This window comes from Nicotiana tabacum, chromosome 18, assembly GCF_000715075.1.
Source record: "Nicotiana tabacum cultivar K326 chromosome 18, ASM71507v2, whole genome shotgun sequence".
Lineage (NCBI taxonomy): Eukaryota > Viridiplantae > Streptophyta > Magnoliopsida > Solanales > Solanaceae > Nicotiana > Nicotiana tabacum.
In genome coordinates, this window is record NC_134097.1 from 120,845,038 (window position 1) to 120,863,586 (window position 18,549).

At 39.4% G+C, this 18,549-nt stretch overlaps 1 protein-coding gene across 1 annotated transcript; it reads left to right on the forward strand.

Annotated features, from left to right (window-relative positions):
- The first annotated feature begins 6,772 nt into the window (after nucleotides 1–6,772).
- On the forward strand, nucleotides 6,773–17,841 carry LOC107798266 (nucleobase-ascorbate transporter 12). Its single transcript, XM_016621235.2, is given in 11 exon segments — nucleotides 6,773–7,402; nucleotides 7,404–7,662; nucleotides 8,360–8,457; nucleotides 8,563–8,733; nucleotides 9,719–9,819; nucleotides 11,838–11,973; nucleotides 12,186–12,236; nucleotides 12,322–12,609; nucleotides 14,600–14,834; nucleotides 16,877–17,163; nucleotides 17,242–17,841. Coding segments are annotated over 11 exon segments (2,127 nt in total). The 5' UTR covers nucleotides 6,773–7,123; the 3' UTR covers nucleotides 17,464–17,841.
- Nucleotides 17,842–18,549: the final 708 nt, after the last annotated feature.

Below are 18,549 nucleotides of genomic sequence, written 5' to 3' on the forward strand. Positions count from 1 at the left end.
ATATAATGTTTTTCCATATGAAGGCGATGACCTCCTGCTCACGTATCTGAGTGTATGCACCTACTTTCACCCATTTAGATAAGTAGTCAGTTAAAACCAAAAAGAAGCCTACCTTACCTCGTCCTGCTGGGAGGGGGCCGACTATGTCTATTCCCCACTTTATGAACGACCATGGCGAAGTGACAGAGTTTTTTGGCTTCTTTTTGTCTTGCGGGAGCGTTCCATTCTGCAAATAGGCTACGAAGTGGTTACGCCGGTCCCAAGTTAAGTTTATAGAGTGTACCTCGACGTGGTCTATTGCGGAATGAAGGAGGGTGACCACGTTTTCTTTGTTGATATTCTTGGTGGCCGCAGCTAGTTTAGCGAGGCCGTCTGCTTCGATATTTTGCGCCCTGTGTATTTGGTCGAGGCAGCATTCATCGAATTCTGGCAGTAGTTTGTAGATTTCTGACTGGTATCTTTGCATCCTCTGCTATTTGATTTGGAAAGTCCCTGTGACCTGATTCACCACGAGTTAGGAGTCACAGTGGAGGACGAGTCATCGAGCGCCATATTTGAGGGATAACTTCAAACCTTCAATCACAGCTTCATACTCAACCTCGTTGTTAGTCACCTCGGGGCATCGTATGGACTGTCAGATTACTTCGCCTGTAGGGACCTCGAGGACAAGTCCCAGTCCTGATCTCGAGGCATTAAAGGCACCTTCGGTGTAGAGGACCTAGAGGTCGGTATGTGTAGAAGTGCTGAGTGCTTCCTGTTCTACCTCGGGCAATATTTTCGTGCTGAAATCAGTGATGAAGTCTGCGAGCACCTACGACTTGATAGCAGTTCGCGGTTGGTACGTTAGGTCATGCTCGCTTAGTTCTATGGCCCATTTGGCTAGTCTACCCGATAGTTCGGGTTTGTGTAGGATACCCCTTAGAGGGAAGGTTGTCACCACTTTTGGGGTGACATTGGAAGTACGGTCTAAAATTCCATGAAGCTATGACCAATGCCAGAGCTAGTTTATCAAGGTGAGGGTACCTCGTCTCGGCATCGATTAAAGTTTTGCTGATATAGTAAATCGGAAATTGCGTACCTTTATTTTTTACGGACCAAGATTGCGCTTACCGCAACTTCGAAAACTGCTAGATACACAAGTAGGCATTCACCTGGGTCCTCTTTGACGAGTAGTGGTGGTGAGGATAGATATGTTTTCAGCTTTCTCAGGGCGTCGATGCATTCCTCGTTCCATTGCAGCCCGTGGTCTTTCCTTAGTACATTGAAGAATTTATGGCATCTATCCGAGGATCGTGAAATGAACCTTGATAGGGAGACTATTCGTCCTGTCAGTTTCTACACCTGCTTTTTGCTGGTCAATATTTCCCGTATTACGTCGATGGCCTTGATTTGATCTGGGTTGACCTCGATTCCCCTTTGTGACACTAGGAAACCGAGGAACTTTCCAGAAGTTACGCCGAAGGCGCACTTTTCGGGATTCAGTTTCATTCCGTACTGCCTTAGTATTTCGAAGGCTTCCTTCAGGTGACCAATGTGATCTTCTTTCTTTGCCAACTTCACTAGCATGTCATCGATGTAAACCTCCATTGTTTTACCAAGTTTCTCTTTGAACATTTTGGTGACTAACCTTTGGTACGTGGACCCTGCGTTCTTAAGCCCGAATGGCATCACCTTATAGCAGTACGTACCTCGGTGAGTGATAAAAGTGGTCTTTTCTTAATCTTCTTCATCCATGAGAATTTGGTTATAACAGGAGTATGCGTCCAGAAAGCTCAGTAGTTTGTGTCCCGATATTGCATCGATAAGTTGGTCGATGTGGGGTTACGGGAAAGAGTCCTTCGGGCATGCTTTTTTTAAATCGGTGAAGTCGACACATATTCGCCACTTCCCGTTCTTCTTTTTGACCATGACCACATTGGCGACCCATTGGGGGTATTTCGATTCTTTGATGAAACCGTTGGCGAGTAATTTATCAACTTCCTCGCTGACTGCCTCATTGATTGCGGTATTGAACTTTCTCCTTATTTGTGGTATCGTCGGATAGAGTGGTCGATATTCATCTTATGCGTGGCGATCTCCCTTGGGATTCCTGGCATCTAAGTGAGAAAAAGCAAACAAATCGGCGTTGTTAGTTAAAAACTCACAATAATCACCTGGCTCTGAGAGGTTATGCCAAACATAAGCCTTTTTGGTGCAGTCGATGTTATCTAGCTGGACGGGGTCAAGATCTTCAACGGTTGCCTTGCAAGATTCTATAAGGTCCGGATCTTTGATGGCCTCTACTTGTATGTCGGGTTTGGTTCCCGACATGACTGACTGCTATGCTTCCGCACTTGCCCCTTTTAGCTATTTTGTGTGTGTGCATTCTTGGGAGATCCGGTAGCATTCTTGGGCGGTACGTGGCTCGCCTCGGATACTGAATATCCCCCATGGGGTGGGAAATTTTATCATTTGATAGAAGTTTGTGGGGACGACTTGCATGACGTGTATCCATGGTCGTCCTATGATGGAGTTGTAGGCCGTTTTCTAGTTCATGACGTGGAATGTTGTTTCCAGGGTGACCCCTCCTGCCAGGATAGGTAGCACTATTTCTCCAGATGTCCGCTCTACTGCATTATTAAAACCTATTAGTGTTATGCAATGCAGTATTATTTTATCCTCGAGCCTCATTTGCATGAGAACTCACGGGTAAACAATACACGTGCCGCTTCCATCATCCACCATGATTCTTTTTACATCGGTATCAGCGATGCGTAAAGTTATAACTAAAGTATCATAGTGAGGGAAAGACAAACTGTCGGTATCTAACTTATCGAAGATGATACTATCTTCAAGGTCATCATACCGTTCATGGGCGACTGTCCGTTTGAGTTTGTGCGTGGTGGTGAACTTCACATGGTTGATTACCATGTCATCGCCACCGCCAATGATCATTTGTATGGTACAGACTGGTGATGGTGGCTTTGGAGGCCCTTGAGATGGGTCGCGCCTTCGAGCAAAGTTGGCCCTTCCTTTATCGCTTAACAGTTCTTTCAGGTACCCCTCGTTCAACATCCTAACTACTTCTTGCCGCAGACCTATGCAATCTTCGGTCTTGTGTCCTCTTTCTTGGTGGAATTCACAGAGGGCGTTCGACCTCCTGGTGCTTGGATCTAATTTTATCTTTTGCGGCCACTGCACCTTCGTGCCCAACTTCTCCAGTGCGTACACTATCTCTGAAGGGGAAACACAAAAATTATGAGAAGAGAGTAGTAGAAGCATACCTCTTTCGTTGCGGAGGGGTGCAACATGTCATGGCGCGACGTCCGCATGCCATGGAGGGGACGAGTTGGATGTTCGGATATAGGGCTGATGCCTTTCGCGATTGAAACGTGGTGGTTGATCTCTTCGCCCGTCGTTACGTCGATCTCTCCTTGTCTCGGTCTGGACTGATGTTAATTGTTGAAGCGGGCTATTCAGGTCGTCCTCGTCTGCCCTCACCTCGGCGCAATAGGCATTGTGTATCTCTTCCCATGTGGTAGGGGGTACTTCATGAGTCTACTGAGCAGTTTTTTGGTTGCTTTTGACCCGTTCCTGTTTAACCCATTTTGAAAGGATACTACTGCCATCCCTTCTGACACGTTCGGTAGGCTCATCCTTACTCTGTTGAATCATGCCAGGAAATCCCGGAGTCCCTCGCCCGTCATTTGCCTGACGGCGAAGATATCATTGACCCTAGCCACAGCCTTCTTCGCTCCTGCATGAGCGGTAGCGAATTTATCCGCCATCTCTTCGAACGTCGATATCGATTGCGCTGGTACCTGGGAGTACCATATCAATGCTCCCCTTGTCAAGGTATCACCGAACTTCTTTAGCAGCATAGACGATACCTGTTCTTTTGATAGATCATTGCCCTTTACTGCAGTAACATAATGGATTAAGTGATCCTCCGGGTCCGTGGTCCCGTCATATATTTCCAAGTATGGCGGCATTTTGAAGGTCTTTGGAATAGAGTGTGGAGCAGCCCCTTCGTTGTAAGGCTGTTCGACAAATCGACCCACATCGCGTTTTGGTAATAGCTTCAGAGCACCTGGTATTTTGTCAACCCTCTCTTGATGTTCCTTCATCTGGTCGCGTAGTGTTTTGTTCTCGTTTTCCATCTCTTCCATATTCTTTAGGATGTCCATAAGTGCATCATCACCTGCATTAGTAACAGTGTGTGTGTCACCTGCTCGTGTAGCGCTTGGCTCATCGGCAGTAGCTGCGATTTCTATAGGTGGTACGTCTTCGACATCTCCTTGATTGGGTTTCTCGAGCATGTTGCTCAAAACACTTGTTAACCATTCTTTTAGCAGCTTTTTGACTACTGGTGGTGCTTCCCCCACCGTGGATATTGAGGCTCCCCTTTCACGCAAGATCGTTAGATCCCCGTGTGGAAGAGGTGAGATCTCCCCCTCCGGTGTAGCTCTTGGTGTTGAATTCTCATTGTCTTCTCTACCGGCTTCGTTGAGGGAGTTCATGAAATTATCGAGACATCTGCTACCGCTTTCAGCCTCGCTTCCTTTCCCGCCATTATTGGTTTTTATGAGGTTTGAAAAAAAAGTAATTATCATTTTCAAGAATCTAGATGAGAACTATGATTTCAGCTATAGAAATCCCCACAGATGACGCCAAATTGTTTGACTCAAAAGATGTTAAAACCTTTTTGAACAAATCAATCGAAGATGAAGGGGTAAAACGTAGTTGAAAATAATAATCTTTAGAATAATAATAGGTGAAAGGAAGAGAGTTGCAAAGTTTCTTTTCATTCAAGATTGGTAAGTTTTCCGAGTCCCCCCCCCCCCTACAAGGTCTTTTCCCCCCCTTATATACTAGAGAAAAACCCTTTGGAATTGTAAACAACCAAATATAGGGAATATTCGGCGGAATATTCTTAATGGCCCCTAATGGGATTACACTACTATAGGGGGCGTGCAGTTTCTTCTTTCGGCCTAAGGTCGTCTTTCTTGATACGCCGATTCGAAGGTACTTGATCGTTTGTCGTGCTCGTCATAGGTCGAGGTCGGTCAAATATGGACCCATACAGCCCTTTCCCGAACCCCGTGCATAGCGGGAGCTTAGTATACCGGACTACCCTTTTATCATTTAACCTTAGTGAAAGAATATCTCAGTTACTGTCAACAAGGGAAATGTGACGATCATTTAAGGATAGAGAGACTACTCATTTCTTTTTTCCCTATTTTTAGTTTGCAAATTTTGTTTTTGTCCTTTTCTTGTTTTGGTTTACTTTTGCAAGACCCGTGCCTTCATTTAATATGATCTAGTGGATCTTCGACTATAAATGGCTTAGCTATTATTACTAATAAATCACCGAAAAATGGAAAGCAAATTATTTAGTGCTTCTTTTAATTAATACTATAATTATGAGAACATGTGAACTATTAAATGTTAGTATCAAATAGTTTCCAAGATATATTCCAATATCTGCTTTACAGTAATTTTCTAATACTCTAATTGCCTTGATTAAAGGAGACTAGCGCCATTACTGTTAGTTCCGATAAATAATTCAAATAAAAAATATTTCTTTCATTAAAGCAAAAAAGAAAAAGCATTGCAGATGTAAGATTGTTCATATACAATCCCTGAAATGGCTCCATTGACTTAGCTGTTTGGATAACTCATTGTTATTAGTAAATAAATTTTCTTTGGATCTGGCCATGGATTTTGCTAAATTTTTTCCAGATTATTTTTGGTAAATACATGTTTGTTCATAAATTTTATCTATATTTCGACAAATTTTCAAAACCCAAAACCAGTTCTTTTTGGCTCAAAATATTACTATTACATTTTTAACAGAATCCACCATTTCTTATTTTGTAATAATGCTTTTGTAGTTTATAAAAGAGTTTTGTAACAATGTTGCTTCGTCTTCTCGGTCATCTAATAGTGTATTATATAGTTAAATATAAAAATGATAATTTTATACTAAATTTATTTATGTTCCGGACTATGGCTTGTTATAGTGATAATGACCGTTATTGGTGAATGTACTGTTAGATATTTGTGATAGTTTATAGAACTTGTGGGTGTAAGTCATGTTTCATGTTTTTTCAAAAAAAAGTGAAATATATTTTGAAAACTGATGTTCAAACATATTTCCATCTTCAAACCAAACTTCACCTAAATCAGATTTTTCAAAATAAATTTGGGAATTTATGGCCAAACGCTAGCTTAAAGAATGCTAGTGAATTATTTAAGGTTATTTATCACTAGTATGTAGGAGTACTTATTAATATTACATTTTTTGAACTATGAGATTAGTTTTATCGTGTAGAGAGAAAGAGCCCGGATCACCAAGCAAGGCCTATTTCTAGTGAGAAAGTTTGCCTAGAAATAGCGACGCTCGAGGGAGTGCGTACTAACTCCTGATCGAGTATTCTTGTCCCGAAGATGAATGGGGCTAAGCATCTTGCTGAAGCCGTAGGATGTCAAAATATATCGGCAAATTATATAACTACAATGACATTTATAACGGAGTATAAAACCATCTCTCATACTACCACAAGTGTAAAATTACACAAGTAACGACAAAATTATTTGCATTTTAATAGTAGTCCTATACCTATATAATTCAAATCTTTAAAAAAATGGTTAAAAAAGAAAGGGATAAGGGGTGACATCATATTTCGTGAGAACAAAAAGAAGCGCGGTTCCCCCTCCACCAAACCACACGCCGTCGTTTTATCACTTATTAGTTGTCTCTAATTCTCCCCTCCCTCTTTTGCTTCTCTCTCTCTCTCTATTGTCGTCTTCTGTCACTCTCACTCTTCCTTCCCCCTTCCCTCCCCCCCTACTAGCTTAGCTCCAGCGAACTACAATTCTCACTCTCACATTTCTCTACTCCCCCTTTCTCTCTCACACACTAACACCCCTACTGTGTGAACTTACCATTTCATACTCCCAAAAAAATAAAGTTCATTGCTTTACGTGTTTTTTTAGCTGTTCTTGAAATTATCAAACTGACCCACTTGAAAAACCCTAACAAAAATCAGATCCAACTCACGTTTTAGACACCCATTTCACTAAAAACTTATTCTTGGTTAGTTTTGTAGTTTAAAAAGCTATGCATTCATAGGGCTAAAAAATGGCTAGCTCTGACCCGAATAAGAAACCACGGCCCGGTCCATGGCCACCCGCACCGGAATCTGCTGCAATGCCACCTTCTTCTTGGGCTAAAAAGACTGGGTTTCGCCCCAAATTCTCTGGTGAGACCAATGCTAGTGATTCTGGGCAAATTGGGTTACAACAACCACAGTCTTCTCAGCCAACCCGTAGGAGAGAGTCCGACCCGAATTTGGATCTTGAAGCGGGTCGAGCTAGGCCTCCTAGACAGGATAAAGCTAATGGGGAACCTACAAGTGAAAAAAGATAAGTCTGTGAGGAAAAGGAGAGACTCTGATGGTGGTGGGGGTGGGGTGAATAAGAGTACTAATGGACAAGCAGCTGGTACTACCACTGCTGCTGAGCCAGCTGCTGCAGCTGCTACGGTTCAGCAGACGGCTCGAAGAGCTTCGAGGAATGAAGAGGCTGTGGATACGTTGCCACAAACAGTTGATGATGATGATGGTTTTGTGTCTAGGCATTCTCATATGAAGTATGAGCTTAGGGATACTCCTGGTCTTGGTGAGACCTTATGCTTCAGTATCTTTATTTGAATATGTGTCAGTTGTGTCCGGCCAGCTTGCGCTCACCTTGACTAGTACACCTCGCAGCAGCCTACATTGCAACTGAATTGTTATTTGAATATGTTAGTTACATGGTCATTGATGATTCATATGGTCGACCCCAACTAATTTCACCGAATTTTTAGTTGAATATGTTAGTTACATGGACATTGATATAGCCGAACCCACATGTTTGGGATTGAGACGTAGTAGTAGCTGTTGTATGTTAGTTTATCCAGAAAAAGCTACAAATGTTTCATTGAATTGCTTGTTAATAGGATGATGAGTTGCTATGTGTTTGTGTTTTGGTATTTTTTATGTTTTGAGCATGTAACTGCAATATTGAGTCTTGCTAAATGTGATTAGGTTGAATTTGAGATGAGTTACACCCGTTTATCTGCAAAGATTAATCTTTTAGTTAATTGAAAAAGCTGTGTTGCATATTTCACTGAATTGCTTGTTGATGGATAATGAGTTGCTAATTGTTTGTGTTTTTGATATTTTCTCTTCTTTTGAGCAATGAGAATGTAACTGCAGTATTGGATATTGTTAAATGTGATTAGGTCAAATACGAGATGAGATACACCTGTTCGTGTGAAAAGATATAATCTTTTAGTCTAACTGTGAGATTATTGATGTGTGTTCATATGTTGCAGTTCCTATTGGACTCTATGGATTTCAACATTATCTTTCAATGTTGGGATCGTTGATACTAATTCCGCTTGTGATAGTTCCAGCAATGGGTGGTGACCATGTGAGTACTTTATTTTTTGTTCTTATTTCGTTTAATACAATATTAGTTTGTTTTATTTCTGTGTTTATTTAACTGATGTGAACTGATAAAAGTTAGTACTTATAGGAGGATACATCAAATGTCGTCTCCACTGTGCTCTTTGTCTCAGGAGTGACGACGCTGTTGCACACGTCATTTGGCTCGAGATTGCCTCTAATACAGGGTCCTTCATTTGTATATCTTGCTTCTGCACTTGCAATAATTCACTCCCCAGAGTTCTTAGGATTGAATGGAAATGTATGTTTCAACACTCCTTTTTGCTATGTTATTGAGTAGTATTTTACAAGGGTCCGTGTGTATATGTGGTTCTGGCATCCCACAAAATCTTATTGAGGAGCAAAAACATTCCTCTTCCACCTAAAATGTAGTAGCTGCTTTAAATGTTGAATTTGTGGTTCAGTACTGTAGTTACTAAATAGTGCACTTTATTGACCTTTAGCAGCGTACCTTTTTCTGTCTGTAATGAATTGTCATACAATAACCTGTGTGGCTTCAAGTACCTCATAAGTCAAGCAATGTTAATTTCTTTGGATGTGGCTCTTACGATAGTTTCCTTTTAAAAAAGGGAAATTTTTTTTTTTTTTGATGAAGTAAGAGAATTGCATTAAAGGCATAAAAAAAAATGCAAGAAGTACAAAAGAGAGAGAGATACATAAATAAATAGTCAGCTCTACAGACAAAAACTAGGCTAAAGCTAAGGAGCCGACGAAGTCCAAACGATTAATAGGACAATTTACAGGAGCTAAGTTCTGCCAACTATATAACCATAAAAGACATCTAGCCTTAAGTGCGTATGTTGGAGTTGATATCCCATCAAAACATCTGCGATTCCTTTCTGTCCTAACACACCACAAAATACAAGAAGGGATCATCTGCCAGACTTTACTAATGGAATTATCAACTTTCCATGAAGACCAGCTTTCATGGGCATCCTTAATAGAGGGATCTTACATGAGTACTCTATTTTTCTTCAAGAAGCCAATATGAATCATTGTTGACCTGCAAAGCATCTTGTTAGACAGAGTTTGATTTCTCTCACTTTTATTTTTTGCTTTCCATATCTCTCTTGCTTTCAGTCTTTGCTAAACTAGCCTTGGTCGTTTGCTTTGATTCTTGTCCCATCACTGACTTTAACTGTAGCACTAATTATTGATCATTCACTTTGTCTTGTAAGTAGTTATTTATGTCAAAACATTGTAATAAGAAGGTTTCCAACCTGCAGAATTTCAAGCATATCATGAAGGAGTTGCAGGGAGCTATAATAATTTCTTCAGCTTTTCAAGCAATGCTTGGATACAGTGGGCTGATGTCAGTATTTTTGAGGTAAAAAATTCTTGGCCGACATTTTTTATGTTTTCTTCTCTGTTCTCATGCTATGCTGCCGATTCATGCTTTCCTAGTTATGCAGCTGATATCTGGAGCCTCATGTGGATTTTAATAAAAATGAGTAGTAAAAGAAAATAGCAATATCTTGACTGTATTATGATGCTATATGATGTTAGGGGAAATGTAGCTTTAGTTTTAATTGGCTACAATCGAGAGTGATCCTTTGGGTGTTAACTGAGTGACAATCATCTTCTTTTAACATCTTTAGCGGGTCTAGTATTTTAGATTGGCTAGCCGCCTATTTCCTGCGGAGGTAATTCCTTCACCTCCCCCCGTATCTTTTCTACCTTCTTAGCCATTATATGTGTACCATGGTTATGGAGGGGCCCATTTTATTTTGACAGGTCCTGTATCATTCTTGTTTAGTCCTGAATCCTACATACAGACACTGTAAAAAAGACAGCAGCTTGAAAAACAACTAAACAAGAATGACATTGTTGTGATGTTACTTGGTTTCAAAACTGAAGGAGGATTAGCTGATCCAAAGACATTTTTCTGGTTATAGAAATGTTCAAAATATTAAAAGCTCAAGGACCATAACAGTCTTTGGTGCAAAGTGGTTGAATTGAATTGGACATGCTAATTGAACTGCCACTATCATATTTTTTAGTTGATTCTCAATTTTGTACTTATTGATGGTGTGCTGTCATTAATAAAGGTTTTAGAAACTCTGTGCCATGATTAATAATGTGGTTCCACTATCATACGAAAAGATTAAGTAGTCCAAGTTTCGAAAAGTTAAAGGTTCTGTTAAAGTAATAATGATTTTATGCCCCGATGAACTGCTGCATATTTCTTTTTTCCGGATAAGGAAGAAGCTTTATTGACAGAAATGGCATCTGGAGGATTTGGGGACCATATGTAAGTTCTGCCTCCCTCCTGTTTTACGATCCCTAATGACATAATGTGATTTGGTGCATAAGAAAATGAGACTAAAGACATCAGAACAGTAGTAGGAGGAGAAAAAGAGGATACAACAACAATTACGCCTCAGTCCCAAACAAGTTGGGCCAGCTATATGAATCCTCACTTACCACGTTTCTCCATTTAAATCATTTCATGCCAATATTATGCAAATTCAATATAAAACATATTAGAATTTGTGTATATTTTCTAAACGTACAAATCTTTCAAAGATTAAACCACTTGTAGAACGCATGAGACCTATAGTAAAAGTGCTAAAGTTTGTAATGTATTCTCAAATCGCCTATATAGATCTTTTTCTTTCACTGGGCCCTATCTTTTGCTTAGTGAAAGACAAGTCTTGCATGAATTTGTAGGTCCTTCAAGACAACTTCCTTCCATGTTTTAACACCTTCGTTCACCATGATCTCACGCCTACAAACCGATGCATCTGGAGGTCGACCCAAAACATGACCGAACCATGTCAAGCGACCTTCACTCATTTTCCTCGATATGTGCTACTTGAACGGTTGAATCTTCTCGTGAAAAAGGAGAAAAAACGATATAAGCAATCTCACTGGATCCACACTCTTGATTTATTCAAATCTTTTTGTTAAACACAATGGATACATAAGCTTTTGTAGGGAAATTGAAGCAAATATAGTTGGCTAATTAGATCTATTTTGACAGCCTTAGTACATATATATATATATATATATTATATATATATATATATATATATATATATATATATATATATTTTCTTGTAGTATATATGTGTATCCAAAATAACAATAAAAAAAAATTCTGTTCTATAAATATGTCTGGAAGAAAATTTTACTTCACATGTAGTCTTCTGTTTCTTTTGCTCCACCCTTTGTCATTACAGTTTTTCTCTGGAATTTTTATGTATAGGTCTAAAATTTGTTCCGTAGTGGCTGTTTTTTATTTTTAACTGTAAGCATCCTGCTTCTGTTCTTTGGTCAATGTTCTTATTGTTGCACAGTGTGCACATCAAAATCCAAACATTCTTTTGCCCTTTTCTGGTCCAGGTTGATCAATCCTGTGGTTGTGGCTCCTACTGTTGCAGCTGTTGGACTTTCCTTCTACAGTTATGGATTCCCACAAGTTGGTACATGTCTTGAAATTGGTGCAGTGCAGATATTGTTGGTCGTTATATTCTCTCTTGTAAGTTTCCCACAAGTTCTTGTTTAAATTTTTCCCCATATCATGTGACAACTGAAATGTCTGATTTTGAGCTTATCTGCCACTTTCTTGTATTTGTTCACTCTGTTCACATAATTTTCCTTTATTTTTCTGCCTGGCTATATCATATTAACATTTTTTTGCAAGTACATGATGTCTAACTTCTTCTATGAAAATCTTTTCTTGTGGTGCAGTACCTTCGTAAGATATCTGTTCTTGGTCATCGTGTGTTTCTCATCTACGCGGTAAATCTGTGGTTTAATTTTTATCTTCTATTCTTTTTCTGTTAGCTCGCCGTCCTCTGACCTGTGCATTCATGTTCATGTGCAGGTTCCATTGGGTCTAGCAATAACATGGCTTGTCGCTTTCCTCCTTACTTCAGTGGGAGCATATAGCTACAAAGGCTGTGATGTGAATATACCAGTATCAAATATAATATCCGACCACTGCAGAAAGAATATCTCTAGGATGAAGCACTGTCGTGTTGATACTTCTCACGCATTAAGATCAGCTCCATGGTTTAGATTCCCTTATCCGTTGCAATGGGGTACGCCTGTCTTCCACTGGAAAATGGCTCTAGTAATGTGTGTGGTGTCAATAATCTCATCCGTGGATTCGGTGAGTTGTTTCCCGGTTGAATTTTAATTTTTCTTATCTTTGTTAATAAGTTACTCCTAAAATATTGCACTTTCAGTAGTATCATTTTTTTTGAGAAGGTAACATTTGTTGCATATCTATTAACTGTATCAAAACAGGTATAATTAACCATAATTACAAAGGGTGGTACAGGAAGATTCTCAAGTCCTTACAAGGATCCTAAAACATCAACAAAAGATTCTGGATCTTCCATGTACTCCTGCTTACACCAAAAATAAAAAAGAGCTAAACAATGCATTTTCATCCTCTGGATAGTACTATGTCTATCTTCAAAACATCTTTGGTTTCTCTCTTTCCAAACAGTCCACCAAATGCAAGCTGGGACAATCTTCCATCTCTCTTTCTGATTAGGGGAGCTACTGAGTCTGTTCCAGCATTCTAGAAGTTCAATAATACTTCTTGGCATTACCCACATGATTCCTTTCAAGTTAATGAAAATCCTCCAAATTTGTTCTGTTATCTTGCAGTGCAAAAAAAGATGGTTGATTGTCTCTGCCTCTTCTCCACACAAGTAGCATCTGGACCATAGGTGGAAGCCCCTCTTGATAAGATTATCCTGAGTTAAGACTGCTTTTCTGGCTAGCAACCACGTGAAGCAAGCAACTTTGTATGGAATTTTGACTTTCCATATTAGTTTCCAAGGCCAACTTCCAATCTGATTATTAGAGGTGTTGTATTCCTTGTAGGCAGACTTGACTGAGAATTTACCTTGCTTATCCCTTTGCCAGAACATACAATCTTCAGGAGTGGATGTCCCTTTGAATTGATCCAAGGTGTTGTAGAATTCTGTTAGCCTGACGATCTCCCAGTCATTGAATAATCTTCTATAGCTAAGGTTCCATCCTTGGTTTGACCATACATCTCCCACAGTTGCTCCTTGTTACTGGTTCAGACTATAAATGTCTGGGAAAGTCTGTTTCAAAGGACATTGGCCTAGCCAGGTGTCATCCCAGAAAGAAGTTTGCATTCCATTGCTCATCTTGAAGCTAGATTTGTTTCTGAACTTTGACCACAAGTTCCTGATTGATCTCCATAGACTGACACCATAAGGACTTTGTAATAAATTACTTTCTGTAGTATCATCTTGCGAGCTGATGCTAAATATTAAGAGCTGTCTAGCATTATATAGACTGTTACATGGTGGAATCTCAACTCATCTGAGTCACTGTCCCTTGAGCCAACTTGAGGAAAATATATTGGTCAACCAGGCATTCCACTCTTCAGAAAGGTCATTTGAAAAGTAAGACCTTTACTGAAGCTGAAGCCACACAACTATCCAACTATCAATGCAGACTTGTATGAAATCCGCGCATCTTGTCTTAATTCAGCCTTGTGGTATATTCTCCCTTGCCTCAGCCAGTGACCTTTTCACGAACTGAAAAAATAAAACACCCTTAGCTATGTTTGGTTTTAGTTGGGTAAAAACATATCTATGAAACTGTCATTGTTATTTCAATGCACTTTATCCTCTATTCTAAAAGGACTTCAGCAACCCGCAGGTTATTTTATAGTTATCTTTCTCTTTCTAACTTTGTTCTGGTGAAATTTCAAAATGGTAGAGCCTGCATTCAGCTTAACTTAGAATGATGTTCACATAACATGTTAAGAGTAATTTTGGGTCCAGTATATGTCACAGGTTGTGTTTTGGCGGTTACTAGTTTGGTCTGCTCTGAAGATAAATGGATGTTAATCACATGGACATTCTTTCCGGTCTTTGTAGCATTGACTTTTGGAACCCGCACAAAATGAAAGTTGCACTTCATTTGCAAAGTTTTACATGAAAACCCCTTAAGATAATTTATACCAGGCATCCTTTTAAGAAACACTTTTACCACACTGTTTGGTTTAATATGTCTCTTCTCAAATATTGGATGGTATACAGAATGCGTTTTTCTTCTTATATTATGGTGTTGAACTATCATTTGGTTTCTAACGTTTTGTCAACTTTTAGGTTGGGTCATATCATGCATCATCATTGTTGGTTGCATCCAGACCTCCAACGCCAGGTGTTTTAAGTCGAGGAATTGGTCTTGAAGGTCTTTGTAGCCTCTTGGCTGGTCTATGGGGCACTGGAACTGGATCTGCAACTTTAACTGAAAATGTGCACACAATTGCTGTTACCAAAATGGGAAGCCGCAGAGCGATCGAGTTGGGGGCATGTGTTTTAATTGTCCTGTCCCTTATAGGTACGCTTCTTAAGGTGACCTTATGAATTTATAAAATTTGCATAGATATCCCTCACGGGTAGGCATCATAAGTGCCTTTCCCATAACTTTTAGCATTTGTGCAACTCTCAAGAGCAACATTTGTTTCATGTATGTAAGTACAATACTAATACTGACTTTGTGCTTGGATGAGGGAGAAAAAGAGCCTTCAGTAAACCTTTATGATTCCACAATCTCTATGTTCTACTTTGTGAGTGATGTCTTTTCTTTGAGTATGAAGGTAGACTATCTTGCCTACATATCCTTAGTTCTTATAAAGCCTTTTCTTTTCCCTCCTGGCCACAGCCCACAAGTACCCTTGTATTCTCATTAGATTTGCTTATTTTTTCTATTTCTTGTCCATTTTTGAAGAAGTCTACTTCATATTGGCTTCTTGAATGCAGTGATATTGTTTCTTCAGATAAGATATCAATTTTCATATTAGAAAATTCATCACTGAGGTAGCCAATTAGCAACTGCTTTATTAATTTGGTAATGAGATGATTCTCTTGGACCATGTAATGAAGAGAAAATGGGACATGTATACTGGATGCTTTAAGATATGCTTCATGATCTGTGCTGATTTGAGAAAAACTTTTGGATGTTACTTTTGCATATCATACATCTAGTCCCCTCTCGTACGTCATGTCTGAATGAGTATAACACTATTAAAAGGTGATGAATTTTCCAGAGTAAGTCCTACTTGTTACTTGATATATATTCCTGAGTACTTGGAAATAGCAACACTATTAGTTTGTTCTCACTAAAGATAAGAACGGACTGGTGCTATGTTCACTTCTCCCTCTGAGAACACCACAGTTGGACCAAATTAACTCTCAACCGGTATATGTGACAGATAATTGGGAAAAAGATATGAGAAGAAAAAGATAGTTTTGAAGCAAAAATGGGAAAATAGGCTGCATTATTTTCGACCCCTGTTTGTTTGTCATTATGCAAAAGGAATGAGATGAAGAAATGAAGAAAATTCGAAAGAGGAGAAATTAAGGTGGGGTGGGGGTGGGGGGCTTCTGCCATTTTAGAAATTCTGAAAAACTAACCATTTCACTTTGGTCAACCTTGAGGAGGTTCTTTATTTTCAAAGGTCAGAGGCATTATGATAGACTGGAAGGGGCAATTTGTATTCAGTTACATTCTTAAATGGTGGGAGAGGACTAAAATTGTTAAGAGTACTTCTCTTTTCCTCTTGATTATCTAGATCAACCTGATTATGTCAACTAAGGAGAAAAAGTTGAAGTCTTCTATCATGATTCATTGTCCTGAGAGTTGCTGAGGGTACCCTCCGTCCCCAAGAGCCCCCCCCCCCCCCAACAACTTACAGAATTGTGAAAAGAATTATGTTTAACAATAATAAGGAAGATTCAAAAGAAATTAGGGGCAGACCCATACTCCCCCGAGTATTGAACAGCATGCCAACTGGGGTTAGGCTAGAAAAAGCCTAGGGCTTTGGTTTAATGGTAAAGGAAGTACATAGCCAGGATTTGTGTAGGCGAACAGCCCGTGGAAACTACGCTTGGTGTTTAAGTGGGGGGTTGGTAGAACCGCTGATCCATATTCCCCTAATTCTCGTACCTTTACACCAACAGGAGCTGGACCAACTAAGGCACTGGGGATTTGTTTGTTTCCAAAAAGGAAGATTGAAAAGAAAAGAATATCCTCTCCTTTTATCAAAAAAATCCTCTTTGGCAAGTGTTTGGTCAGGACATTGCTAATGCTGAAGCAGCAGCAGCTTTGTTGGTTAGGGTTGGTCTACCCTTTAGGTTTCATTAGTAATCTTGACTATCAAAAGCCATTTACTGTGACATTTATAAAGAACAAAGAATGATTAGCAGCAGCCATTTGTCTTAAAGATTGCAGATCGGAATTGCGGATATCCTATGTATTTCACTTTTACCCTTGAATAGCCATGTACTGGTGTGATTGATACATACTCTGTTATATTAAGTCTCCTATTTGTCATAGCAACATAATGGTAACCATGCACCTTTCTTCTGACATGCAAATAGGTAAAGTAGGAGGCTTTATTGCGTCAATACCAGATGTCATGGTTGCAGCCCTATTGTGCTTTATGTGGGCAATGCTTACCGCCCTGGGCTTGTCAAATTTACGCTATAGTGAAGCGGGAAGCTCAAGGAACATTATCATAGTTGGCTTGTCTCTGTTCCTGTCTCTTTCTATACCAGCCTACTTCCAGCAGTATGGCATCTCTCCAAACAGCAACTTGCCCGTTCCGAGTTATTTTCAACCATATGTCGTGGCATCTCATGGTCCAATCCGCACCAAATTTGGAGGGGTATGCATCTTCCACATATCATATAAAACTAAAGTTCTTTTGAATCTGTCCTGACTCACAAAAATGTTTCTTTTGCAGCTAAACTACGTTTTGAATACATTGTTATCACTTCACATGGTGATTGCATTCCTGGTAGCTGTGATCCTCGACAACACTGTACCAGGCAGTCGCCAAGAGCGTGGGGTGTATGTTTGGTCTGAACCCGAGACAGCAAAAAGGGAGCCTGCTGTAGCCAAAGATTATGAGTTACCGTTCAGAGTTGGCAAAATCTTCAGCTGGGTGAAATGGGTTGGATTATAAGGCCGTGGCTATGGTATAGTTCGTTGCTCGAGTTTTAGCTAGCAACATTTTTTCAAGCTCGTCTTGTGGGAAAAATCAGTATGACATCGAAAAAGAGCATCTCACATTCATGCGACGCAACACGTAATTATGACTTCTCCACATGATGTGAGTTAATGGGAAAGTAGGTGTTATAGAGAGGAGATACTTGTGTACATTTGAGGACGGGGGGGGAATCTTCTGTAATATGATGTTGTATAATCTGTATGTAGTTTAGTTGAAATGTCCAGGTGGACCTATTTCCCCTTTTTGTTCCTTTTTCTTTCTTTTTGCTCCCACTTTGTTACATTTCTGCGAGTTATTCAGCTATCTGAAGTTGAAAGAGGAATCATTTGGAGCTATGTATGTACTACCACACGAAGTTAATATTATTCTTTTTGTGAACTAAAAAACATTATTAAGTTGTCATCGCGAGGAGCTCGTTTTTTTTCTTTCTATTGTTCTTTGGGTTCTAATTACATTTCTGCTAATTGAGAGATGTATCTTGGTTAAGTCTGCTATATGGGCTTGAAAGAGGGTTAATTTAGAGTAATGTATGAAAGAGGGTTAATTTAGAGTAATGCTATATTGTATTTTTTTTGTCAGGCTAATGTCAGCTGAAAAATCTAATATAATCGTATTATAATTGTATTAGTATTGTATCAAGCATTGTTTTGGGTATTGATGTATCATCTACAAGTAACATACAATAAAGATTCTAGAAAGAAAGAAAACAAGATTCAAAACTTACCCATAGCTTGATTCTAGAGCAATATTCCAAATTTCGGTTGCATTGTATCAATAAAAAATAGAAATTTTGGGTGATTAGTAAGAAAGTGGAAATTGGGTTTGAAAACCTTTGGAAAAGGAAAAGAATCAGAAATTCTGGGGGTTGGGGGGGGGGGGGGAGGGTTATATAAATAAAAGAGAGATTTTGGGTGATTATTAAGAAAGAGAAAATGTTTTTGACATCATTTGAAAAAAAAAAACAGAATCTTAATTGTAGGGGGTTATTAGAAATGAGGGTGGGTGTTGTGTAACTGACGGGATAAAATTAAGGGATCTTGA